General features: G+C 43.4%; 2 protein-coding genes across 2 annotated transcripts; one reads left to right on the top strand and one right to left on the bottom strand.

Moving 5' to 3' along the window:
* Nucleotides 1-4334: 4334 nt before the first annotated feature.
* Nucleotides 4335-17031, bottom strand: NUDT9 (nudix hydrolase 9). Its single transcript, XM_075500886.1, has 8 exons — nucleotides 16695-17031; nucleotides 14736-14972; nucleotides 13196-13291; nucleotides 12328-12414; nucleotides 10889-11000; nucleotides 10321-10467; nucleotides 9986-10070; nucleotides 4335-8561 (listed from the first exon to the last, which is right to left on the bottom strand). The coding sequence occupies exons 1-8, from the start codon at nucleotides 16826-16828 to the stop codon at nucleotides 8386-8388; spliced, it is 1074 nt and encodes a 357-aa protein (XP_075357001.1). The 5' UTR covers nucleotides 16829-17031; the 3' UTR covers nucleotides 4335-8385.
* Nucleotides 17032-17112: 81 nt separating this feature from the next.
* LOC142409403 (estradiol 17-beta-dehydrogenase 11-like) lies at nucleotides 17113-25723 on the top strand. The gene is made up of 7 exons (XM_075500890.1): nucleotides 17113-17739; nucleotides 19703-19810; nucleotides 20449-20580; nucleotides 21827-21933; nucleotides 23210-23347; nucleotides 23611-23727; nucleotides 25082-25723. Exons 1-7 carry the CDS (start codon nucleotides 17530-17532, stop codon nucleotides 25167-25169), a joined length of 900 nt encoding a protein of 299 aa, XP_075357005.1. The 5' UTR covers nucleotides 17113-17529; the 3' UTR covers nucleotides 25170-25723.
* Nucleotides 25724-25803: the final 80 nt, after the last annotated feature.

The raw sequence follows: 25803 nt of genomic DNA, 5'->3' as shown, positions 1-25803 counted from the left end.
CATTAACTGTGTGATTTTAAGCCAAACACTTCACCAAAAACACTCCAGGCATGCTCTGCTGTAAGCAAGAAGCCTCAAATGCTATTCCTACAAAGGAAGATCAGAAAATACCTTTCACCTGAACCATGTCACCTTTCCAGTGAAAAGAAAATCAGATTCAGAAATGCTGTTTTGGTAGCTCAAATAGTGGAAGTCCACTTGCCCCTCACTGATTTGCCCTTGAACCAGCAAGGGCTGCTAATCCTAGTCCAACTCCAGCCTGATGCCCTGGGAGACAATGAATCAAGCTACGATTATTTTCAACACAGAGACTTCTTACACAAACAAAAGATTACTTCCCACCAAAACCAGTTTCACTGACAGTTTCTCCTGTAAGCCTGACTTCTCGCCCACTTCACATTCTGTAACATCACACAGCAGTGTATATAAATCAACCTGGATTGCATGTACAAAAGCATATTCTCTGTGTTAATTCAATAAGAAAAAGACTCTTTCTCCAGGACTTCAAATGTCTCAGGCAAAAAGTAATTTTGACAGCATTTTTTCTGCCTGACTGCAGCCTATTGCTTATTTGCTCTTTCCTCAGCCAGGAGTCAACCACCTTAAAACAATCAAATATAGTTTACACAAGTACAACTCACAAGGGATTGACCTATTCTCTACTGAGGCTAATACTCACCATTGCTCTGCTCAAACCAAGTACTAGAAAAAGGTACAATGAAATAGAATTTATCAGGGTGAACAGGGAAGATTTTCCTTTAAACAGTTCAAGTTCTGCAGGGCAAACAACGACCATCACCAAGATGATTACAGCCGTGGATATACGAAGCACCTAATTTACTAAGGAGCAGATCAGCATCCCACCTGTTTTGAAATTCTCAGTGATGCTGCCACTTCCGCTTTTCCACTGCAAGTCACAGAAAAGGAGCATTTGCAAATGTATGCGTAGACAGATGTTACAGTCACAGTATGAGAAAAATTTACACCTGAGCTCTTGCAGTCCATGAGGGGGCAAGCACCACCAATATTTAATCTACAAATTATAAGAACATTAAGAGTAAGGATGATAAATGAAAGCTAGTTTCCCCATCAGTACTTTAATTATATTGTTACTATTCTAGCTTAACTTATAAATATTTTAATCTTTATTATTTCTTCATTTTGTAAAGTAGATAAGATAAAGTTAGTGATAATTTTATTGACCTTCTGTAGACTTGATTGTCTCCATTTAGTTTTAATTACCCTAAATTAAACATCTGTTTAGTAATAAGTATTTTCCCTTTCTACAAGGGAGAATCAACAGTGAAATCACATTCCTACCAAGATTCAGGCACCCTTTGAGACACACACAGACACACACGCATATTCACATACATATGCACATATGTGCACTCAAAAATGGACTCATTGCTCACACTTAAACCATGGCACAATCTTACACACTGCGTGCAGCTGGTTACAACATGAATGGGACTACAATTACCTGACCCACTGACTTTCCCTCTATTTCAGCTAAAACAGCACGTCAATGTTAAGTGAGAAGAAAAGCTGATGGTGATAGATGTTTTTAGACAGGTCCGTTAAAGGATATCAAAGTCCAGAATGCAGCCATAATTTCCAACCGTAATGGAAGACTGACAACATGTGGGATATTCCAGGAGAAATATCAACCTGCACTTGTCTGTCTCTCCTCATATTCTAAGCCAAAGCACCCACTGCTACAGACAGAACACCTGACCAGAGAATCCTTCCCTCTGATCCAGGACAACCACTGCTAAGTCCTCTGTAGATCAAGTCTGTCCTTGGGACCTAGAACTGTATGTGTCACGGCAAGCGTCCTCATCAGCTACATGCACTAATCCTCACGACAATAAATTCAACAGAAATGGCTTGCTCTCATCCATTTAGGTCTCACCTGCTATGAGGCAGGACATTCAGCTCTCAAGACAAGCACAAGCTCCTCCTCCATTAAATGTGGCTTCGAGTCACTGCAAGTAGAGCTTTCAAGACAACACAAATAGGCTTAAAAACAGAAAAATGATTAGCTATATTTTGTTAGTTTAGGCTTAAGAACAGACGGAATGCCATAAATACAAGTGAGCAACACCACCTCTGTCCAGTTTCCACCAACCGGCACTGAACAGCAGTTAACTCACAAAACCTTTCCTCCAAAATTTAGTGAAATTGCTCAGTTCAGTGGGTTCCCTCTTGTGTGAAGAGGTGCAAGGATCTGATCCAACATTAACAAACCAGGATATAGCTGCCAAAGGCAAGCTGGCTTATCTCTTTTCACTGACTTGGCCATCTGAATCTCCTTATCAGTGCTGTACTGATACCAGATGTGTTTGCATTAAGTTTAATTTTCAGTCCTCCTGGACAGCCACATGGAAGACTCCAAAAAGAAGGAAAAACAGGTGACTACCACCTCACCTGTGGATTCTGGCTCAACAGTCCATGCTAACAGGTGTGGGGTCGTGATTTTACACTTTGTGGCAGAACACTGATCAGCTTTGCATGAATGCTTCCCAAAAAAACCCATCCTTACGCTATAAACTCCAGATAGCATGTTCTTCCTCTCGCTGGCCTTGCATGTACTCTACAGGAAAAGAACCTATTAGTATTTCAGGACAATTCCCAAATATATCTGAAGTCTATTTCCATTTCTATCTGGGTTTGGTTGGTGGTTTTGGGGTTTGGTTTTTGTTTGTTTGGTGTGCGGGGTTTTGGTTTTGTTTGTTTGTTTTGGTTGGGTTTTTTTTTTTTTTTTACAGTCACTGTTAATAGTTATTTTCATTGAGGATTAGGACAATCTTTCCAACTAGTCAACAAATAACTGCAAACACAAACATGCCAATGTAGAAAATCCTATAAAAAGCATGTTTTCTGTCCACTCTTTCATCCCTGTGCTTTATGACCAATATCTACTCTATTGCCTCCACAACAGGCAAATAGGATGCTTTGTAACAAATTTACAGGTCACCTCACATCCTTATTAAGCTGCAAGTGCGTGTGTGATCCAACAAGTACGTATTATGCTTTACACCCTCAGATATACCCCTAGAAAAGAGCACACAGATGAGCTGTTGATGTCAGTGGTCTTTAAGAGATCCAGCATAATGCCAGCTTCTGAATTGCATCCTACAAGATTTTCCCAGATACATGTATTAAACTTATTTACCAGTTCAGACTTTTCTACTAAAATAATCACCCAACAGAAGGACCAAGCAAACACCATAATTGAAAACTTATTTAGAGACTTATCTTTCAATAGCTTTTTGCTTAATCTGCATATAGTCAGATGTCAGAAAGCACAGCTCTCAAACTGCAAGTACACTGCCAGTATACAGATGGCCTCAAAAGGTAGCAGTGACTTTAATTCACTTTTCATTTCTTAATTCATTTTTCCCATTTCTTCAGGAAAAAGGAGGTAATTTTTGAATTTGTAACACTCCCTCTCAGTTAGCAGTGTCAGTACTCTAGGCATTATCACCCAAGTATTCCTCCAGCACCACTAAAGTGCAGACACCTTACAGTCAGAATATCTATATTGAAAAAATACACAACAAATACTCCTTTTATAACACACATGCTTCCATTGCCAAACATGTCAATCCTCCCAGGATTAGTAGGGGTCATATAAAAAAAGGCTTCTTTATCAGCTGAGAAGTAAACTAAACATCCAAAAGGTCTTAAAAAGGTACAATTCATGATGTCTTGTGGTTTTCTGATGTAAGCCATTGTACTCAAAACCATATATAGACACCAGCCTTTCACACAGCACTATCACTGGAGCCAGCCGACTGTCTGATCCACTGACCAGCTGTTCAACATGCAATTCAAAGGTAATACAGATGCTTTAATGTTACCTGGACTAACTTTCATAACAAAAATCCTTTGGGGTATGGCTGTAGACTGCATGACAGTGAATGGGAAGGAAAAAGGTTTTTCCATGGTGAGAATGGTGAGGCACTGGCACAGGTTGTCCAGAGAGGTTGTGGATTCTCCACCCTGGGAGATGCTCAAAACCTGACTGGACAGTCCTGGACAACTTGCTCTAGCTGATCCTGGTCGCGCATGTCTGGGGAATGGACTAAATCTCCAGAGGTCCCTGCCAACCTTAACGATTCTGTGAGTCTGAAAAAAGAGCATGTGACAAGAACTACTCCGAAATACCAACGTTCTGTTGCTATGCCTGTTGCTTAAAACAAAAAAATGCAAAAGGCTTCCATAAGCATTGTTAGGAAAGAGTAAAATTAGGGAGAGGTAAAATCAAAGACAGAAATAATGAGAAGTAAAATGTTGACAAGATCTCAAAGCACAGACAAGGCAGCAGGAAGCAGAAGTATAGCAAGCTTTATTCCATAATGACTTATTCTGACCATGTACATGAGCAACTAAAATAGAGATGACAGCTAAGCTCACACCACAAGCCATACTCAACTAGGAACAGCTCCTGCTGTCTGATTTTCCTTTCTCTCTACATGGAGGAGCGCCATACTCCCCCCCAGTTCTTTCCTTTCGCCAAAACCAGGACACTGTAACTCTTTGTTTTCAATCTGCTTCACAGGACTCTCTCTCAAAATGCAGTTCCTGTTGCTTTCTTGTGTTCTGAGCATGGTTCTTGCTGTTGCGAACACAGTAAGTACTGAAGAAGAAACTAAACAGGCATTCAATGTCGGAAATGTTAACATTGTAAACTGGAACTCACATGCTTTTAAACTGCAGCCTTAAACACAGCAGCCTTAAAAATACTCATGTTTGGTACAGGCCTAAACTTATTTATGTTATTACCATTCTAGATTCTCAACTTCTTATTGAGCCCTCCTTAAACTTTAAAGAAAAAAAAATTGTAAGCACTAGTAACAAGCTCATACCCAGCCCAACAATGAGGCCCATGTTTTGTCCAGTAGCTATTTCAGCTGACAGTATTACAGACATTGAAGATTAATAAGTTCCCTTTGCAGAACTATCTTTGCTTTCTAACAGGAAAAGAAAAAATCAAACCCAAAATGAAGTACTTGATATTTTTAAATTTTTTTAAAAGAAATACAAGCAGGAGGAATTATACCTTACTCTAAGACAATTCATTCTTTTTCTACAGGATAGCAGCAGTGAAATGTCTGGCTCGGACAGTAGGGAGAATGTAAGTCTTTTCTTTGTCAATTAACAGAATCTCACTAGTTCTAACATTTGCATTTAACTGGGGATTTTGGTACTGAACAGGCAAATACTGACACAAGATGACCTTCTTTTCACAGCAAATATACAAGTTCATAAAAACTTCTCATTTCTCCTCTGAGGACGCAGGCCAGAAGGCTGCTCTGCAGCTTGCTCATGCTCAAGTCTGAGGTAATTGAACTGTCCAGTAGTACAATGGGACATAAGACTGCAGGAAGCTGTAGCTGGCCAGGGAGCACTCCATCGGGGATATTGAAAAAGCAGTTTCTGAATGACAAACTACCATAGAAGGGAGCTGGGGAGGGACTGCGATTTGTCTTTGAAGCTCGAGGACAGTAATCCACTTTGCTTTCTAATTAGCAGACATGCATTCTATGGGGTAACTGTTTTTTTAATACAAAAAAACATATTTCTTCAGCTTGAAAAGAGGTTACAAACTTTCTCAAAATTCTGCTGCTGTTCCTTAGATATTCTTTAGATATTTGTCTGGGTACCCTAGTCCTTGGGGATAGATGATCTCTTACATATTTAAAAAAAGCAGTCTAGGATAAATTAGAGACACATAGGGCTGAAAAATAACACTTTCCAACACATCTAACTTGCATTAATATACAACCTAACATCACCCATATAAACAAGTTGACCATTTTCTAGAAGATTTGCCAAATGAAAAGAAATGCCACTACATTTGCTTACTTATAAACTTTCAATATTGTAATTATGCAATAATCTTCATGATGCAAGTAAGCATCAAGACCCGAGTAGTAAGGTAGTGAGATATACATAAAGTAATTGCATTCTGTACAGCATACCATCTAAGATCACACACTCCAGCTGAAAACTGTCTAACCAGAAAGCTTTCCTGGAAACATGACAATCAAAACACATATAGCCAAGTCCACTTAGCCTGTCAAAAAAAGGCTTTAACACAAGACCAGTGAGGACTGAAAAGATTCTTTACAGAAATTTTTCTTTCTAGGAATAACACACTGGCTATGGAAACAGTGCAGTTTTTCTATCCCATTGAGTGTGGTACTTTCAGAATTGAAATTATTTTCTCCTGTTTTCATCTTTAGTACTTTATGTTAAGCACTTTGTATGTAAACAGTAACATTCAAGAACAAAAATCATGATTTTTGACATGCCACAGTATAGTCACCCCTGTTCTCAACCATGATGAGCTGCACATTCACCTCCCATGAACTTAAGAAGGGTCTGCTCTTGTGGTCATGCTTTCAAAACCCAAGTACACTGCTAGGGGCCTGCTTTGCATAACGTATTAGTTGCACATTAAAATAATTTAACAGCTATTAATTCTAACCTGCCATTCTCTTCTTACTCTGCAGATACCTGGAAAACTACGGATGTCTCCCATGAACATTGTTGCTTCTAGATAATCTTCAGCTTCCTACAGCTCTTTCCCACCTTTTGTCTCACCAGTGCACTGGAAACTGAGGATAAGTAACAACCAAGTCCTGTTTCACATGCCCAACTCTAAAGCCAGTGTGGGTTACAGTGCACAGCTCTCAAACCTTGTCTGATTACTTGTTAAGCTTGAATAAATGCTGAACATCAAATTTCTTAGTTGTCGTCACCTTTTCTTAAGAAAAAAAATACCCAAGTCATTTCAGTGATCCTGTTTCCAAAGACCAGGAGTAGAAAGGGGAAGGGAACTCCTGAAGCTGGCTATGCCTTTTGTCCATTCTGAGTTGCATAGGTTCTCTTAGGTCTGGACATGGCCCTACCAGATATTACCCAGTCCCCATACTATGCGGAGGACAGATAATCAAAATCCTTTCTGCCTAAGTAACCACTAGATCTTACCTATGATTTGAAGAAAGACTTTTTGCGTAAACCAAATCTATGGAAGCTTCTACTGCAACAGAAAGCATCTATGCTGTTTTAGTAAGACCACAGAAGAAATCAAATGTGCAGGAAGAGGTGAGCAAGGACTGAAAGATTAATAACTCTTAGCATTACTTTTTTCTTTGAAAGGAACATACTAATAACTCTACAAGATTCCCAGGGTTCTCCGTATAAACGCACATGACTCTTCCAGCTTTCATTAGCTAACTGGGAGGAAGGGGTGGTGTTGAAAAGGAGCAAGCCCTAAAATCATTCATTAGTTAAGCAGGATGTGGCCAACAGTCTAAACAATGCATGAGCATGTCACAGTACTGTTACACAAGGTAATTCCAGACCATGACATTTATCACCACCCTACTTCAACACATGGCTCAAAATTCATTAAGATCCCCTCCCCAGGTCTCAACCACAAGTTTTAGCTGTTACTGTCACCAACTCTTGACACTATTACACAATTAACAGTAATTACCCCTTGATTAAAAACACAGGGAGAAATGTCAGCAACTGTTGTGCAGCTCTTGTTATCAGCACAGATGCCACAGAAGGCCCACATCAGCCTCCTGACTGCAAGTTACTCACATTACATAAATTGTGGTGATTTTTTACAGTTTAGAAGATTATACTTCAAGGCTGCTCTTTCCAATGATCCTGTTTATGGCACAGTCTCCCCAACAGCTGTATTGCCATAAGCAGTGGGAAGAGACGAACCTTGAAATCCAGCTCCCAATAATCAGTCATCAAGTTACATCCCCCAACAGTTATCTTTTTAGATAGAGGCACTGTCAGACATTCAGATGTGAATACCATCCATACTGTAAACTAGAAAGCAATTAAATGTGAAAACTAATCTCTCAAAATAGAAAAATCACTGAAAAGACATTGTGAAATGACTCAGAAAAGAAACTCACTTTATTATGTAGCACTTAATTTCAGTCATTATTCAAGTTATCATCCTACAAGTCTCACATCCCTTAAGAATTCATACTCCTGACCAGAAATCACTGCAAAAATACAGAGCTAAAGTAAACAGCCTCTGAACTACAACCAGTGAGAATCCCAGTGTTGTCATGCAAACCTGCAGATATTATGAAAGGGCTGCAAATAATGAAGACAAGAAAGCAAACCAAGGTAACAGCTCCACATTCATCTCATTTCACACTAGCTGAGAAATCAAAACAAGCAATCTGAAGTCTCTGAAAAAGCCTCTATTTATCACTGCCGAGTGTTCTGCCAGCTGAGTTTCACAGAATTTTCACTGAATTTCCCCTCAAAAGGACAATGTCATCTGTTTCAAAGCTGGAAAACATTCTCCCCTTGGTGTCCGTCGGTTCCTTATTTACATCACTCATGGCAGTCAGGACCAGGATCCTCACTCCAGTGGGCTCCCTGTTTCTCAGTCACAAGCTTAATGAAGTAGCTATGACTTGCGTACAGCTTGAGCTTCTCATTGATGTCAACCCACTTCACTATTCCAGCATCATCACCTGCTTCCAGAGGCAAATTATCCATTGTCTCACCTGTTCACAAAACAAGAGTTAGGACATGCTATTGCATCTTCCCTCCTGCTTTTTCTTCTCACATCTGATCAGTTCCACCCTTCCACATGGCTCCTTCACAGGCAGCAACCTTCAACTGCTTCTCAGAGAGAAGTTGCTTAAGTTGCTTACAGATTCTACGCCAGAAACCTTTTTCATACTTGTGCTATTTTAAGGCAAATCTGAGTGGCAGAGGTCGTGTTAACTCCTTGTCACCACTCCTAGGGTACCATCAGCAGCATGACAAGTTTCTAGAAATCATTGTGACAACACATGCTCACTACCGCAAGTTTAGCCAATCCCTCTGCCTTGATTTTTGTTTGGCTAATATTTGACTGCTTCCTTTCTCAGGTACTATTGTACAGGACAAACTGAATTCTGAAACTCACATATGTCTGTGGAAAACCAGAATAATTAAAATTTTACTAAAGGCCCCAAAATCAAAAATAGTACTTAAGGAGGGGTGCAGAAAGGCTTCTGAATTGCTCTCCAAAGTTTCTTACTCTGTTTCCAAGAAGAGTCCCAGGAATTCACAGACAGCAACCAAAGAAATGCTTTTAAAAGTATTGCAAAATGTGTATTAGAAACAAAGACCAAAGGAACAGTATCTTCACTGTTTCTGGGAGCTGATTTGGTCCTTTTCAAGGACCAGTGACACGTGAAACTTCACCACTGGTATCTACCACCCAAAACACAGTGGAAATGTCACTATATGAAGTCTCTGACTTGAACAAGTCAGAGACACCTAACTAGATTGATTTATCTTAAAAGGTGAGAGATGAGAATCCAAGATAACAGATCAATCTAAGAACTAGCAATGTATGCCCATTCCTACTGATTCACAGAAGTAAAATAAGGTCCGACAATTACTCTGGCAGAGTAACAGAGATAAAAGGTCTCAGAGCAATTACAACACCAAAGCAATAAATGCAGTGGAAATCTGCCAGCGGCCAGAGGCAATGCTCCTGAAGCACACACTAGCTAATAAAGGAAAAATAACAAAAGAAACAGACTATCCTTCCACCCCAGACTCATTAAAAAGGGAAATTAAACCAACTCAAAATAAATACAGTGACAAGAAGGAACCCTTGTCCAGTGTTCAATCCCCATACGAAGCACGTGGTCCATAGCTTAGAACTAGCTAACAAATTAATACATTTTCAGGCAAAGTCCATATATTCTTTATTTCAAGACTGACAGAAACCAAAGGGGAATGACAACTACTTGTCATGGCTAAACATCTTGGAAGACAAGAGACCCTCATGCCCATTGGTTTTAGTCCAATATTTTACATCTGACTTCCATACTCCCCCAATTTCACTGCCAATCTCAGCCCAACTTATGTCCCAATTTCAAACCAACATATAGAGTAAAAGGCAACTAAGAGTACACATGGAGATACCCACCAGTTTCATCATGATAATTTACAGCCTCCGTCTCCATCCAGGCATTATCAGTGTTACGAGGGTCATCCACATATCCTCTGTACACCTAAGGCCCCGAACAAACCAAAACAAGCTCAGTGTTACAACAAACAAGGTGGAATCAATAAGAAGATTTTTTTTATTTCCCTCTGACACATTTGCCCTTACAAAGTTTTCAATAGTCCCTTCCATTTCCTACACCATGACAACTCGAGCATCACAGCTTATTTTCATTTCAGCTACACTTTTTCAAGTTCCATACAGCTGCGAGTTACATGCATAGCTCAAGAGGCTATCACAAGCGACACAGAGCTCACCACAAAGTGTTCCTGGCTGAACAGCTTGTGGAGTTGCTTCTCCAATTCCTCTTTCTCCTCAGGCGATTTCTGCAAGGAGTTCAAGGCCTCCTCCTCAAATTCTCGCTTCAGGGTAGCACTAACCTTCTCCCCTGGGTCCACCATCCCCTTAGAGGCAGAAAAGAAAAAAGGTGACTATCCCTCAGATTCCACTTGGTTTTACTCCCCTTTGACTGGCTCTTAGTATATTACATCCACCTGCATCATACTCTGGACATGGGAGGAACTTTATACTTAGTTGTAAAGAGCAAGCACACACATCCTTCAAAACCTGCAACAGATTAAATTGTGCCTGCATTAAGCAAAAGACATGGTCAGAATTAAATACAAATACCACCTTGCAATGCAGAAACAGCAGAAGGCATACCAGGTGATGCTTGGGCAAAGCTAGTTTAAGGAGCATTTCTCCTCACCTCTGCAACACAAGGTCGTTCAAGAAAAAGCACGCTTTTATCACCCGCATGCCAGTTACCGCCTCATGGCCTTACCAGCAGGGAAGCATCTACTGTCTCTGGAGCTTTGCTCTTACCCCTGGAATGGCCCACTCCCCACAGTCTCTCCTCTTGATAGCTACAAACTGCAAGATGTTTTTGCCAGTAACGGGATGAGCAATTTTATTGCCACTTCTGTCCCTCTTCCACCTGCAGCAAACGACAAACAAGAACATGTTTTGCTGCTTCTTGACACAAGGGCCTGGGAGAGGAACAGCAAGGCGTCCATGCTGTCACCTATGTGGAGGCAAACAAAGCAGAGATAGAACAGTCACAGGGAGGACACTGACAGATGCCATCCAGCAAGGTCGCAACAAAGGGCAAAACACTGAGTTTTTTGCACACGTCTACCAACTGTGTTTTCCTCAGCCAAAAAGGCAGAAACAACCCAAGAGCCACATTTCTGTAGCTGCGCTGATAGCAGCAGCTCCTTTGAGAGCTATGTCCAGCAATCCTGTCAGCAGCAACACTCACCGAGCTGCACTTGTGCCTATCCATGACGAGAGGATAAGTATGCCTTCTTCTAGAACAGAACATACATGCAGGCTGCAACACTGCCGAACCGCTCACCCAGCACTAGCACAAGGCAACAAACACTTACCATTGCCTTCAGTAAAGAATTAAGAAGAACTACCAATAGTTAAAGCAAAAAGCTATCTAAACAAAGACAAAATAAAAATAGCATTTCTTTTACTTTCAAGGAAACAACTCAGTAGCATTGGCAGCCTTCTGAAAAGGGGAAGAAGTAAAATGCATTAGGAAGATTTTCACAATGGTTCTGTCTTCAGCATGACACTTCCTAGCTTGCACCTTTGTTAACTATGCAATCTTTTCTGAATGCTTTGTGTAAAATAGTTCGCATGTACACACAGATCCTGCTGGCAAAAGCACCATTAAAACAGAGCATACACTGACAAAAAAAAAAAGAGCAGCCTAACTCTACCTCCTTCTATAATATAGTAGGCCAAGTTAGTATTTCTTACAGAACAAAAGCAGGCACACTGCTTTTTCTTTTTGTAGTTGAGTCATTATGACAGAAAAACCTATTCCTGCAATTTAACATGCCTCATCTAAGGCCTTTTGGCACATTACATATACAGTATCAAAGTATCACATAATCCTTTCAGTTTTTAATTCATTACTGAAGATTATTTGTATAATGTATTTCTATTGAATTACACTTCCTGGGTTGTTTTTTTTTAAAATCTGCTTCCTCAGCATTTCAGAAGCAATTGCTTGTCATCAGCAGCAAGTCCTTACTCTTTTCCAGAGACAAAGACTAAAAAATTATGAAATTCATGTTCCACATGTCTATATATCTCTCCATGCAGATACCCATATCTGAATGGGCAAACACATGGGCAAACACACAAAAGGCCCGTGAAAATTAACAGCCTGTCCAGAGATGCACAGAAAAAGCAAAATGCATGGGTTTTTTGCTCTACTGCAGGGCACCTTTCAGTCACCTGTCCCTTACCTAGTTACAACAGGATCAGCAGCATGGTTTGGTCCCCAGCGCCCTAACAATCCTCTGCCTGTGAGGCCAGTCCTTCCCACCGGATTTCTGAAATAAGTGGCACAGTACATTAAACATATTTACTTCCCCACATTCAAAATATGCTCCAAGTATTCTAAAAAAGCAGCTTTAAAGAAGCTTAAATAACAACAAAGGAAAGGATAGCAACATACACTCAGTGCCACCATAGGCTTTAAAGGGCAAGTGTGGTTTTCTCCTTCATAAACCTCTTTGTGTTTGATAGTACAGGGAAAGGAAATATACAAAATGGCTTTGTCACTTCCCAGATCTCATGTCCTGAGATACTCCTGATCAACCGTTATTCTCATTGTGCACACAACCTTGTCTGAAAATGGAATCTAGTTTCCAAGACTACAGATGCACAGAGCATTCAATTATGTACAAATGGCAGAAAGAAAAGAAATTATTTTTAGGTGAGATTACTGATCTGTGATATGCCAGGATTTGTCAGTGGAAGGAAATACTCTTCCGCTCCGCCATAGCACACAAATGGTACAAAAGCTTCAGAGCCCAACATCTGGTCAAACTGTGGAAACAAATCACTCTACTATTAACAGTGTTAGACCTTCTCCAACTCCAGTGTCACCACAACCCACTGTTGTGGTAGTACTGCCTACCCTTTTAGTGCCTCTCTGCCACAACCTTCTTCCAGAAGGAACTCTCTGGCCCTGAGGTATCATTTTTCCTGTCTCTAGGAGAGACTATCTTGATTTTGTTCTAGCAGGTACCATGTATCAAAACTGATAGACCTGCAAGAGCTCTGAAACTACATCACCGAAATGAATATGCAAACAAAAAACCCACTCACCGGGGCCTCCCATTTTCAACCACATACAAGCCGTTCAGACTCCTCCTCTCCACTTCTCCATCTCTCTCATTGAATTTGGGAGAAAAACCTTTATTACTGTGTGGAAAAGAATAATTTAATAGACATAAGTTATAAAATGCAAAACACCCCTCTACCCCACAAAAGCTTGAAGGCCAACCACCAGATCGGCAACACTCGTTTGACCAATGAGCAGTTTTTATCAGAACTTAAGTAGCAGGCCCTCCCTTTTCTATAGAAGGCTATAAAGTCTCAACCTTTATTGATGACAGTCTTCCTGTATTTAGTTCTGCAGACATAAGTACGCCCCTCTAAAGTATTTAACTTTGTCTAAATGAAAATCTAGAGAGATGCAAAGTGTTTCAAAGGTGTTCTTGTTAAGGCTACAGAACACAGAAGGACATTATCCACTGATAAAACTAAAAAAGATTTTGCTAATTAAAAAAATTGAGCAGAAATTTTTATTAGATATGGTTTATCAGAGTTACAAGCTAATAATCACCAATTTTCAAAATGAGCTTAATGCCAATCTCCTATGTGCACCTCTGAAAACTGGTAGAGAAGCAGCTATTTGTCTACAGAAGTGTATTTCCTTTCCCAAAAGCAATTCCTCTCCAATCATCGCAGGTTTCAAACTACTGACTAGCTTCTTCCACAGATAATCTGGGAAGTTACGCTAATACCTAAAAAATGACTCTGCACTTTCAAGTATTACCAACACCTACTAAAAGATTACACGACACTTTCCCAACTACGCCTTGGCATAGCAGCCCTAGGGAATCTGAGAGGTAGTGTGCCTTGCAATCAGCAGAATACTAAACCAAATTAAGAGCAAAGAGAAGCACATGCTCACACAGCAATGGGAAACAAGGAAGGTAAGGCTGAAACCTCAAGTGCCATTATCTTCTGATCTTTCTACACAGATGTGCATACACAGGAATCACCATTTCACATTATCACAAGTTACACTAGATGCATGCATCTAACTTTCTAGCCAAGAAGCATACAGCATTCCTTGAGAGGAGAATATATTCACAGAATCAATAAAAATGAATACACACATTCACAAAAATAATAATTAGTCATGCATCCAACCTGTCACATTTCCTGAGTCGGAGCACTCAAGTCAAGAACTACAATTCTACTTTAATTCTTTTCTCATCTTGCATTCAATCCATGAAGAAACAAACAAGTATATTATGAAAACATTCTCCCAGATTCTTAAGGTGAATTAGGAGATTTTTACTTAGCTCACAATACAGAGAAGCAGCATTACACAGCATCAACAGCTGTCCATTATTCCAATTAACACCACTCTTAATCACCAGCTTAGTAAAATCGTGCAAAGACCTTCACAGCTAACCCAAACCATTCAGTTCTCTAACCACCATCTTTCTAGGTCTTGACTTTCACACATCACTGTAGAATCACATGTCACTTAGCTGATGATCTTATGAAGTGGGCTGATCACTATTTCCTGCTTCCATGTTCACAGGAGAAAAGAGCCACAATTTCCACTCACTTGATTTGGGGATCTGCCCAATTGGGTCCAGCCAAAACAGACATCGCAGTATACTCCACAGGACTATAATCTTTCCACTCAATCAGCCAGCTCACTTTATCTTCAGGAACTTGGCTACGTTCAACATGTGATCCTGGATATGGGGAGGTAAGAGCTTTGCTGTGGTAGAACTTAACATTGTAACTGTTCAACATGTTAACAGGATGAAGACAGGACCAACAGTTTGCATACAAGTTACTGAAAGAAAAAAAAAAGAAAAAAGCACCTCATTCATTAGGCTTTAACCCTGTTATTTAATCCCAGATTTGCACAGTACATTATAGCAAGCAGAACAGACTAGGCTTTTTCCACAAAACAGCTCTCAGTAATATATTATTGCTTCTTTCAGACATCATGCAAATGTATGCCTGGACCAACGAATTCTGAATTTTACCTTCAGCTTCTTGAGTACTCTACCAGACACACATGAAGATTTCATAGAATGAGTGAGAAGCTGAGAACTAGAACTGCCATTCCAGACTGTGTGTAACACTGACCAGTTATTAATCATATACAAGGAACACCTCAAAGATACTTACCATAAATGCAACAGGAAGGTCTGCCTGAGCATTAAATCTCTATGTAGGCACTTCATCAGCAAACTAACCCAGCCTTACAATACTCCTGCTCTCACATCCAGTGGTAGACCAGGTAAGAGCAAGAACGAAATACCCAAAAGCCTGAGCAACACAGCTCTACAAGTTGCTGTCACAACCAAAATATCATTTTGTGCAATACTGAGTAGAATAACACATACCTTGTTTTTCAATTTCAACGAAGGCTAAAACTATCAAACTAGTTAAGTTACAAAAAAAAAAAAAAATACTAGAGACCTCTAGTCATTTTATTTTGCTATGGGTTTTTGGGATCTGAAAGACCAGCCAACAATAAAGTACTTAACAGCAGATTGGGTTACAGTGCCTGATCACCAGCTCTTAAAAACTCTACACAGATTTCCTTCAACACACAATACAGCCTTCCTGTACTCAATATTTTTTTAAATATTACAAAAATAAAAAGGATTGCTCTAGATAGGAAGCTCAGCAAGGGGCTATAACCTACAAGAGTACTCTAAAAACAAGAGATTTGTAAGTTCTTAGGGAAAAGCTTTTTTTTTTTTTTAATCAATAAAGAACCACTTCCAGCACATAAGGAAATATATCTCCTCTGCAAAAATGCATCCAGGTTTTAACAACTTAACATGTGAGCAAGGTGATGATGAGACCAACAAATTTCAGATTAAAAAAAAAGCAACTCATACATTAAGTATGAACTGTGCTATTTGAACCCAGATATGAATATTAGATTATAACTAGCAGAACAGGTCAGGCTTTTTCAAAAACAACAGTTCCAGTTCTAAACTCCTCACTCATGCTATGAAATCTTCAGGTGCATCTAGGAGAGTAGGTTCTGCTTCACGCCGAACTTGAGAATTTATTGGTCACAGTTACAGCATGCATGCGCTGTCACATTCAGTGCTGAAGTGATATTCTCAACAGAACAATTCACCTCATGAACTACCTAAGGCTCATAAAATCTTTAACAGAGAGGGGGAAAAGGGGACACTTGATAGGGTGCCGACCTCAACAGACAGGTCAAAGTTGCATCACTTTTGTATTTCTCAATAACTGCATCAGTTTAAAGGACACTTTATTTTTGTTTCTGCCATGTCCAAAAGGGACACGCTCAGCTACACAGCACATCCCGTGCCAAGCTCCCCCTCAGCTAGCACGGGATGGCAAGGCAGCGCTGAGATCTTGGCCCAGCGATGAGGTGACTGCTCCCTCGAGAACAGGGCATCACCTCAACGGGGCCGAACGCCAGCAGAACCACCGACTCAGGCAGGCTCCGAGACTCAGGAGCACCAGCCCCAGCCTGGCCTGGGCACCGCCCAGCTTCACCATCAACAGGCCACGGTACCTGAGGGGCGGGCGGCGCTGGAGAGCACACCGGGCAGGCTGGGCGGAGAGCGCAACAGTGAAAGAAAACACGGCGACTGCCCGAGCGAAACCGGTCACCGTCGCCGCACGCAGGGCGCCGGCGAGGAGTACCATCGACGCCGCCACCGACCGCACCTCGGCAGGAGCAACCCCCGCCTCAGCTCCACAGGCTGCGCCCAGCCGCGGGCCCAGGCCTGAGATGCGGGCGCTGGACCGGCTGGGCGAGGCAGCCCGCTCCCAGCTACCGCCCCCTCCCCGAGCCCCGGGCAGAGACCCGCCGGGGCCCCCGAGCGCCGCCCGCTACCTGCCGGGCCGGGCCGGGCTGCCCCTCCCGCCCGATGGCCGCCGCTGCCAACGGCCCCCTTTACAAGCTCGCCTCTCATTGGGCGGAGCGCCACCAATCGAGAGCGCCTCCAGCCCACCGGCTTTTCCCCTCCCATGGACACGCCCCCCCGAACCGCCGCTCTCTGATTGGTTGCTGCGCCCCTGGGAGGAGGGGCCGGGCGCGGGGCCGGTCGCGCTGTTGGCGGGCGGCGCTCGTCGCGCCCCGGTTGCGGTCGGGCCTCGGCGATCGCGGTCCCGCGTGTCACGGAGCCCCGCGCGGCGAGGGGAGCCTGGCGCCCGGCCGGGGCGGGCCGGCGGCGCGGGGAGGGCCGCGGCGAGGGGGTGGTTCCTGCCGGGGCAGAGGCCCGTGACTGACAGGACGAGCGGTGCGTGCTCCGCCGGGCCGCGGGCTGCTGGTAAATCAACAACCCACATCCTCGTCAAAAGAGATTCAAGTTCAGTCAGGCAATCAAAGGACTTTCAGAACAGCGATGAATCCGTTTCTGGATCTCCTCCTGTTTTTGGCTACGCTCATTTACTCCTACTTAGAGGCTTTTGTGAAGCTTTTTGTCCCTGTGAAGAGAAAGTCTGTCAGTGGAGAGCTCGTTCTCATCACGGGTGCTGGCCACGGTGTAGGGAGAGCAACGGCCTTCGAGTTTGCCAAGCGTCAAAGCAGACTGGTTCTGTGGGACATCAATAAGGTAACAGTACCATTCATGACTTGACTCGTCAATCTCCGAGGCCACTGGGTTTTTAATAGCGTAAGAAGGGCTGCATACAAACTGCATCCACATCACCTCCTTCCACATCCGCTCCCATCGGCTCACGGTCAGCTCACTGACTGGGACGCGGAGCGCCAGTAGAGGGTTTGGCCCCACTTGCACCAGAGGACGTAGGTGTCTGGGTTACTCGGTGCTAATTAGCGAGGTAGCATGCGCAGCACGTCAAAGAGTACCTGCGAGAGGGAACGCAGTGGTCGGCAAGCTGCTGTTGGAACCACTGCCTAGGCTGGCAGAAAAAGGCACGCTGAGACCAGAAGCCTGTTTCTACAGAGAAGCAGGTTTACCTTCTGCTCGCTGTGTCTCTAGCCTCAGATATTTCGTGTTTGTTGCTGGAAGATGTGTCTCTTTACTCGTATTGACGGGCATCACTGTGTTGAGCTGTGTGTAACTGCCCTCTGGCACAGTTACTGTGTAGACGGCACCTTGCTAAATGTTTACACTAGCCCAAACTCTTTATTTCAGCTAAATTGACTAGAACGCAAAAAGACCTTGGCAAGCAGAGGACAGACAGATACAAACACGCAGAATGTCGTTCAGTAGGCAAAGTCCTGTGCGTAGGAGTGATCGGCTGTACAGAGGGGGTGAGTGGCTGCGCAGCAGTGCGCGGGCAAGGTTTCTGACACAGTGGAGCAGAAACTGCAGAGGAGTTCATCGTGTCATCCTGAAGCTGCAAAAAAACTAGCCCACCACAAAGAAAGAAAGAAAGAAACAAACAAAAAACCCAAGGCAAGCCTAGCCTAAGGGGATGTATAAATAGGGAGGATATTGTTGAATATTTTCAGTGTCTGTTTGTGCTACCCATTACAGCTAAGGCCAGACTCTGGAGGGGTGGGAGGAGGCATGGCACCAGTCTCCCGATGTCTAAAGGGCTGCTGCCAAGTTGAGTGTTGTCCATGTTCACTGGAATGAGGGACAAAGGAATAAACTTAGTAGCGAGTGAGACCTGGCTTTGGTGCTGGGAAATATGTTGTAAGGGTGGGTGTAAGCAGGCACTGAAATACAATGCCAAAGGCGGCGGTGGATCCCAAATGTTTTGGGAGTATGCTTCCCCAATCCAGCTGCCTTGACAAAGGCCTCATTCCTGGGGGCCATCAGCCTTAAGCAGCAGCTGAGGCTGAGGCTGAGGGGAGCTGCCCAGCCACCCACCCCAGGGACCTGCACAGCTTCTGTCAAGTGCTGAGCTGCCCCAGGCCATTTGTGAACTGGAGCTTTTCACTGCACAGGTCCGGCCCCCCCCTCCCCCGTCCCCGTCCTCCCCCCCCCCCCCCCCCCCCGTTGGCATGGCTTTCTGGCACCTGGGGACAAGGCTACAGCCTTGTAAGTCCCTTCTGCCCTCACTGAGTGGGTTGATATAAGGACTTAGGGGAGCTTCTGTTCTGTATGTGTCAAATGCTGTTCTCATAAGAAACGTCTCTCTACATTGTGCACTTTGGAGCACACCTCTCTTCTCACATCCGGTCTGTGAATACAGAAACGCATAGGGCCTTTTTTCATATCTCGAGGGCGTCAGCTGGGCCTGTGTTTTAAGAGTTCTGCTTACAGTCGTGGTGTCTGCCTGCTGTGCTGTGAAAGTCACTGAGTGCCCCCTTTCTGCAGCCTAGCTACGTGTGCTTTACCAAGGCAAAACTCACTCGTGGTGCCACATTCCCTTTCTGGCAGTCGCTCTACGCAGGTTCGAAATTTGAGGTCGGAATACCAGTCCTCCCACAGACCCCGGCTACAGCTCTTTCCCTGGGTAGCCATGCACTGTTCAGGGGCTTGGCAACGATTATGCAATCAAAAGACATCTTCAGCCTCTAACTGGTCTGCTGCGGTGCCCGAGCAGCAACACGTGGGCAGGGTACAGTTGTGCACACATGTCTTTCTTTTCTGCCTGTTACAGCATGGTGTTGAGGAGACGGCAGCAGAATGCGAAAGGCTGGGAGCCACTGTTGAAGCCTTCGTGGTGGACTGCAGCAAAAGGGAGGAAATCTACAGCGCCGCAGAGAAGGTAGGGGAGCAGGGGCACGGCCAAGGGCTTACCCAAACGTGCTCCATTTTCAGGAAAGTCAGGAAAACAAGAGAAGAGGTATTGTACGCAAACCATGCAAGCCCTTGGAATCTCCCCACTTCTTGCTGCTTTCTGTACCGAGAGTGAAGTAGCACTTCTGAGATTGCAGCCGGTCTCATCCTCTTTTGTGAGGGTCCGGCGTATCACGCCTCATTGCCAAGTTTGCTCTTTAGACTTCCAGCCCCTGAAGGAACTTCTGCCTTTTAGTTTCCTGAACAGCACACAGACAACGCTGGGGACATTTGAAACATTTTATTGTAAAGGATACGGGCCAGCTGGCTCAAAACACTCTGTACGTCCATAGTCCCAGCTGTGACTACACAGAGCATACTGTGTCTGTGGGCAATGTGTGGAAGACTCTGAATACTGGCAGTAACTAAGGGAGAAGCATCAGGTCTAAACGAGATTTCACAGTACTACCGCACAGTTCCTACCACATCTGGAAACGTGGCGCGATCTTCCTCTCCCTAAAAGAAACAGCGTTAAGAATTAAATTAATTGTCGCTCATCTTCCACAGCCTTGCATTTTTTTGATAACAAATGACATGCACCTTTCTGTTTTTTTTTCTGTCCAAAAGGTGAAAAAGGAAATTGGGGATGTCTCCATCCTGGTGAATAATGCTGGTGTGATTACAGCTGCTGACCTGCTCTCAACTCAGGACCACCAGGTTGAAAGAATGTTTGAAGTCAACATTCTTGCTCACATCTGGGTAAGGACCACTACCGCCTGCATACCTACGTTTTTTTGGGAGCGTTGCTGAGGAGGCATGTTTAGACTAACAAGTATTTTCAGCTACCAGTGAATTACAGAAGCGTCTTTTGGACGTGTCTAGCACAGGGGCACCCAGCTAGACTGATTGTTGGGAAACTTGATTAACCTCTTGCTGATCTGAGCCTGGCCCAGTTTTTTCATTCCCTCTTTTCTCTGTGCGAGCTAGCCAGCGACAGCGTCATCTGCAGCAAGGGTTGGTCTCTGTCAGAGGTGTATTAGGGTTCCTCTTTGCATTGGCCAGTTTGGGCACCCGCAGCTGAGTGCCAAGACCCTGCAGGTAGAAGATACACAGCTGAAAAATACAAAGCAATGTTTTTATCAGCTGACCCACACAAAAGGCAGCCAGCACCTGGCCTGAATGGCCAGGCAGGCACAGGTTGGGCAGAGCAGGGGAGGGCCAGCCCTGCAGCTCCCAGCACAGCCCGGCTGCAGGACACAGTGAGGCCTGGCCCCTCCCTGACTGCACCCACCAGCCCAGCCAGTCTCCCCAGGCACTCTTCCCCTCGCGGTTTGTACCTCTGCATCACCACCTTGCCTCCTGGCTCCTTGAGCTACTTCCAAACCTGTCTCCCATCAATCCTGCCTCTCCTCATGATTTGTACCTCTCTCATCTCTCTGTGGACTTTCTCACAGCTTTCTCCCAGCAGTCTGAGTCGAGGTGACGCAGCTGGGCCCTATCAGAGCCAGGCCTTGGGTCCTTGGCATGCCAGCAGCTGACTCCTGGGGTAGGGCAGCTGCCAGCAGGGGTTACAGAGTGGGAGGGTCTCAGCTGTTAAGGGCTCGTTGTTTGCAGCAGCAGCAGCAAAGAGATGCTACAGATTGACAAGCATTTTCTTGTACATGCTGGGGTGAGACACTGGCAGCATTGGCGCTGACACCTGAAACCTAAAAAGCAGCATAGGAAAGATGTGAGAATCAGCTCCTGTTTATAGCCGACTTCCTGAAACATTCCCGTTTGGAAAATAGGTTGCCAGCTGTACCAGCTGAATGGCGAACGGGTGTCTCTGTGGCTGTCAGAATCTGAGGTGCTGTGAGGTGCTGTGCAGCACGTAGCATTAGCGATAGCATTACTCGCTTAATCAATGATAGTCAGGGTCAGTGCTGAATATGCCTAAGAAAACATTGTTCTTTCCCCCTTTTCCTCCCCCCTGCATTTTTGCCTCTTGGTTTAAATGACTTTCAAGACCACAAGAGCTTTTCTGCCAACCATGATGAACAACAACCACGGTCACATTGTCACGGTGGCTTCGGCAGCAGGTCATTTTGTGACTTCTTTCATGGTGGCTTATTGGTAAGTGATTTTACAATCAGCTCTCTTCATTTTTTTATTTTTAATTGCATCTTCTCCATCAGCAAGCACAGAGTAACCAAAATAATCCTCCCACTGAATACGGTACGCCCAGAGGACAGTGCTAAGGAGGAAAAAAGCACAACAGCCAGCACTTAAGGATGCCTGGAGGTTCCCGCCGATTTGCTTATTAGCTCTGACTGAATCAGCAGCAATGCTTGTGTGAAGGAATGGTCATGTGACACATCAACTAATGAAAGCTTCTCCTTTTTTCTCTCCCTCACCAATCCAGACTTTTCCTTAGCAAAAAAGGTATCCTCTTCCCTTCTCATTCTTAGAAAGTAGCACTCCTATGAGTTGTTGTAGTGATGTCAAGTAAAACCCTAATGAGTAGCTTTTGATCTTTCTACCACTGTGGCAGTGACTGTAGCGTATAGAAATACTTCTGTCATCATGAGATAAAATTGCTGTTCTACTTGAAACACGTCTAGAAAATCACGGCGCGTGAACAGAGAAACTGTTAGATTGCATATTGCCATTCTGCGTCAGATCTAGCCCTCTATAATAGCAGCTCCAGGCAGAGCAATCTTCCCCTGGGAACGCTCTGTCTTAGAGAGTCACCCACTCTTGGCAATGTGAGAACTCCCCAGCCAGGGATTTTACTGGGATTACGCTGTCCAAATCAATAGCAGTCAATAAACTGATTCTCTGGTTCTACTTTCTTTGGCATTGCTTTATACTCCTGACCTGCACCATTTTCTGTGGCAGTATGTTCCTCAATTTTGCATGCATCATGCTCGTCTATTTCAAACCTCACATGCAAATGTCACAGGACACTCCTGTGTAGTACAAGAAACAGTAGAGGGTTGTTCTCCATTTCTACCCTGCCCGTCCGTCTTAATTTTACAGACTCAGGCTGAATTCCTTCAAAGAATCTTCTCACATGGGGCAAGCGGGAAGTCCATCGATTGATGCACGTTAGTTATCATTTTCTAAGAACTCCTGACATTTGTCTGTCTGTTCACCACTAAGGCAACTTCTTCTGAAAGACACCCGCTCTGCATGCCACAATTACTCCCCCAAGCAGCAATGTCTAATCCAGCGCTACACTCCGGTACAGGGAAAGCTAGAATTAGTCTCTGCCCTGCCTCTCAGCTGGATTACTTTTTTTTTTTTTGCCTCCTAGTCAGCACTGTGTGATCTTTTAGGCCATTTCCCTTTGTAGAAAGTTAGAAATAGTATTTCTGCCTTCTCATTTGTGCTTTTTCCCCTCCTGCAGTTCAAGCAAGTTTGCTGCGGTTGGATTTCACAAAGCTCTGACAGAGGAGCTGTCTACCCTGGGAAAGGATGGCATAAAAACTACGTGTCTTTGTCCGGTTTTTATAAACACTGGATTTGTCAAAAACCCCAGTACAAGGTAACTATCAAAACTCTGCCTTCCTGTCCTTCCTTCTTTGCATCACGGCGCTACCTATTAGCCCCAGCTTTAGGCCTTGTATTCCAACTGACTATATAAAAACAGTACGTACAATTGGCTAAAGAAAATCTGCAGTGTCACTTAACCCACATAATAGTTGCATTTGAATTACCCAAGTTTGTGCATATGTGAAGCATCCTATATCAGCTAGTACCACCCCTGTTTTACCACCGTAGCTCTTACATGTATGCTTTCCTGTGTAGGCTTGGAAAGATTTTGGAGATTGAAGAAGTTGTAGAGGCCCTGATGGAAGGAATACTGACCAACCAGAAAATGGTTTTTGTTCCATCACATCTAAGCATTGCTTTACTTTCTGAAATGTAAGTAGCAAAAGAAAAAAAAAAGGGGGGGAGGAAGGAAAAACATATTAATACTAACTACCTGAGTATACAACCCTCAAACTTGTAACATCTGATTAAAGATTAAGTTTTATTTTACGAGGAACTGCATTTTGCACTCATGGTAGTAAAAGATATGGTTTGGCAGCATAGAGAAACCCTGGAATGACAGCTTGACAGCAGAAGTTCACATTCAACGAGATTCATTTATTTGGTATTATCTTCAGTGTTTGACATCACTATAATCAGTTATTTATCAGTCCAGATTTGACATCAATATGCCTATAGTAACTAGATAATATATAACTGTCTGCAAGAGAGTATTTTTTAAACAACCACCCATCTGAAATATTTTAGTATGAGAACAACACATAACAAGGTAATGAAATAGCAGTGGTTCTTTCTAATGACAACAGCAGACATCATACATAAAGATCTTCTTGATCCCCAGCATAGTTCCAGAAAGAGCTGAGGACCTGCTGCTTATTAGTGTTTGTTTCATGTCAACACCAAAGACTGAGGTCACAGAGGCTGGGGAGGTTGCTTCAAAAGGGCTTTACTGCTTCTCTCTGCCATGTAAAGCAAGATTTGTCCTCTCACATGTCTTTAATATCCAGTGTAGCTGCTCTGCTGAGGAGGCATTTTTACCAGAGCTCAGGTTCCAAATCTGGAATTAACATCAGAACAACTAAGTTAACTATACAGTTAACTTCTATAGTATTTCATGAAACACTTGGTAATATCTTGTTTGCAAAACCTGACACCAGACAGTGGGAAAAAGCTTTTAAGTCTTTTTGCATCTCCAAGAGCTGCATGCTGACAGTGCAAGTCTGCAGAAACATAGACAAGTCAAACCAAATGCTGTCAAAGTTCTTAGGATAACTTTACTTTTTTGTCCTAATTTGGGGTGGGGGGACACAAAGGGACATGACTCATAAGAGAAGAAATCCTAGGTGAGGAAACTGCACCTCAGTTTTAACATCTCATCCTTCCATAGGCCTGTTGCTTTTCAGAGCATAAAACACTCAATATGCACGTATCTCTCTTCAATATTGAACCTTCTTAGATCCTGCAGCAATATTGCAACCCAAATACTGCCCAGTAGATACCTGGCCTTGGAACTGTCATAAAAGGAGATGGGTGGGATTGGAGTTAAAACTAGACAGAGATTGATGAGGGCTGTGCATTCTTTGGAAATTTATGCCTGGTTTAAGTCTTAGTCCATGTGTGCACGCTTCTGCTCCCACACCAGCTCTTCCCTCAACTGCAGTGCCACTTTTCCCCATAATTTAAGTTTCTTATCATACATTTAATGTCATGTTATTATCTCTTTCAGGTTGTTTCCAGAACGTGCCTTGGCTGTTCTGAAAAAGCTGACCAATGCCAAGTTTGATGCAGTCATTGGACAGAGAAGCACCCAGTGAAAAATGAAAATTGATTCTAAATTCCCAGTGGCACGAGTGAAAACAGAACATGTGCTGAGCATAGTTCAGCTGGTTTGATTCAGAGCAGAACTAAGACAGATGCTTCCAGGCCACCATTTCCAAGCACACCTAAGGGTTTATCCCAAACCTGCAGCAGGGACATACCTGCATAACATGGAGAGTTAAAGCAGAAACGCATCTCTAGAAGTCTAAAGGGCTGCTTTGGCTGTACATCACATCACCTCTGTCTCCTAGTGCTGAGGCAGACAGGAATTCCTGCAAAGCCCATCTTTGGGACAGCACAGCTGCCTACTTGAATGCAGAGGGATTGCCTGAGAATATGTTAATCTGGACTCATCCCTGAGCAAAGGTATCTTGCAAGAAGCAATTTAGAGAGGAGGTGGGTGGCCTGTTTGACCTCAATTTATGTTTTTAATTTTAAAAAAATGTGCTCTAATGCACAGTTTTGTGTGCTTTTGTAGTGCGTACCTGAAATAGTACAGGCTTATATGTAATATAATACCTAATTACATCGATTATCAATTGTACCTTAGCACCATCAACACTCCTTATTCCGAATAAATACAGTTCTCTAACCCAAAGGTGTCTCTCAGCAATGAAAATGGTAACCAGG

The sequence above is a fragment of the Mycteria americana genome, chromosome 4 (assembly GCF_035582795.1).
Source record: "Mycteria americana isolate JAX WOST 10 ecotype Jacksonville Zoo and Gardens chromosome 4, USCA_MyAme_1.0, whole genome shotgun sequence".
Classification (NCBI taxonomy): Eukaryota; Metazoa; Chordata; class Aves; order Ciconiiformes; family Ciconiidae; genus Mycteria; species Mycteria americana.
The sequence above is the reverse complement of the archived record's forward strand: the minus strand, read 5'-3'. Positions and strand labels throughout refer to the sequence as shown.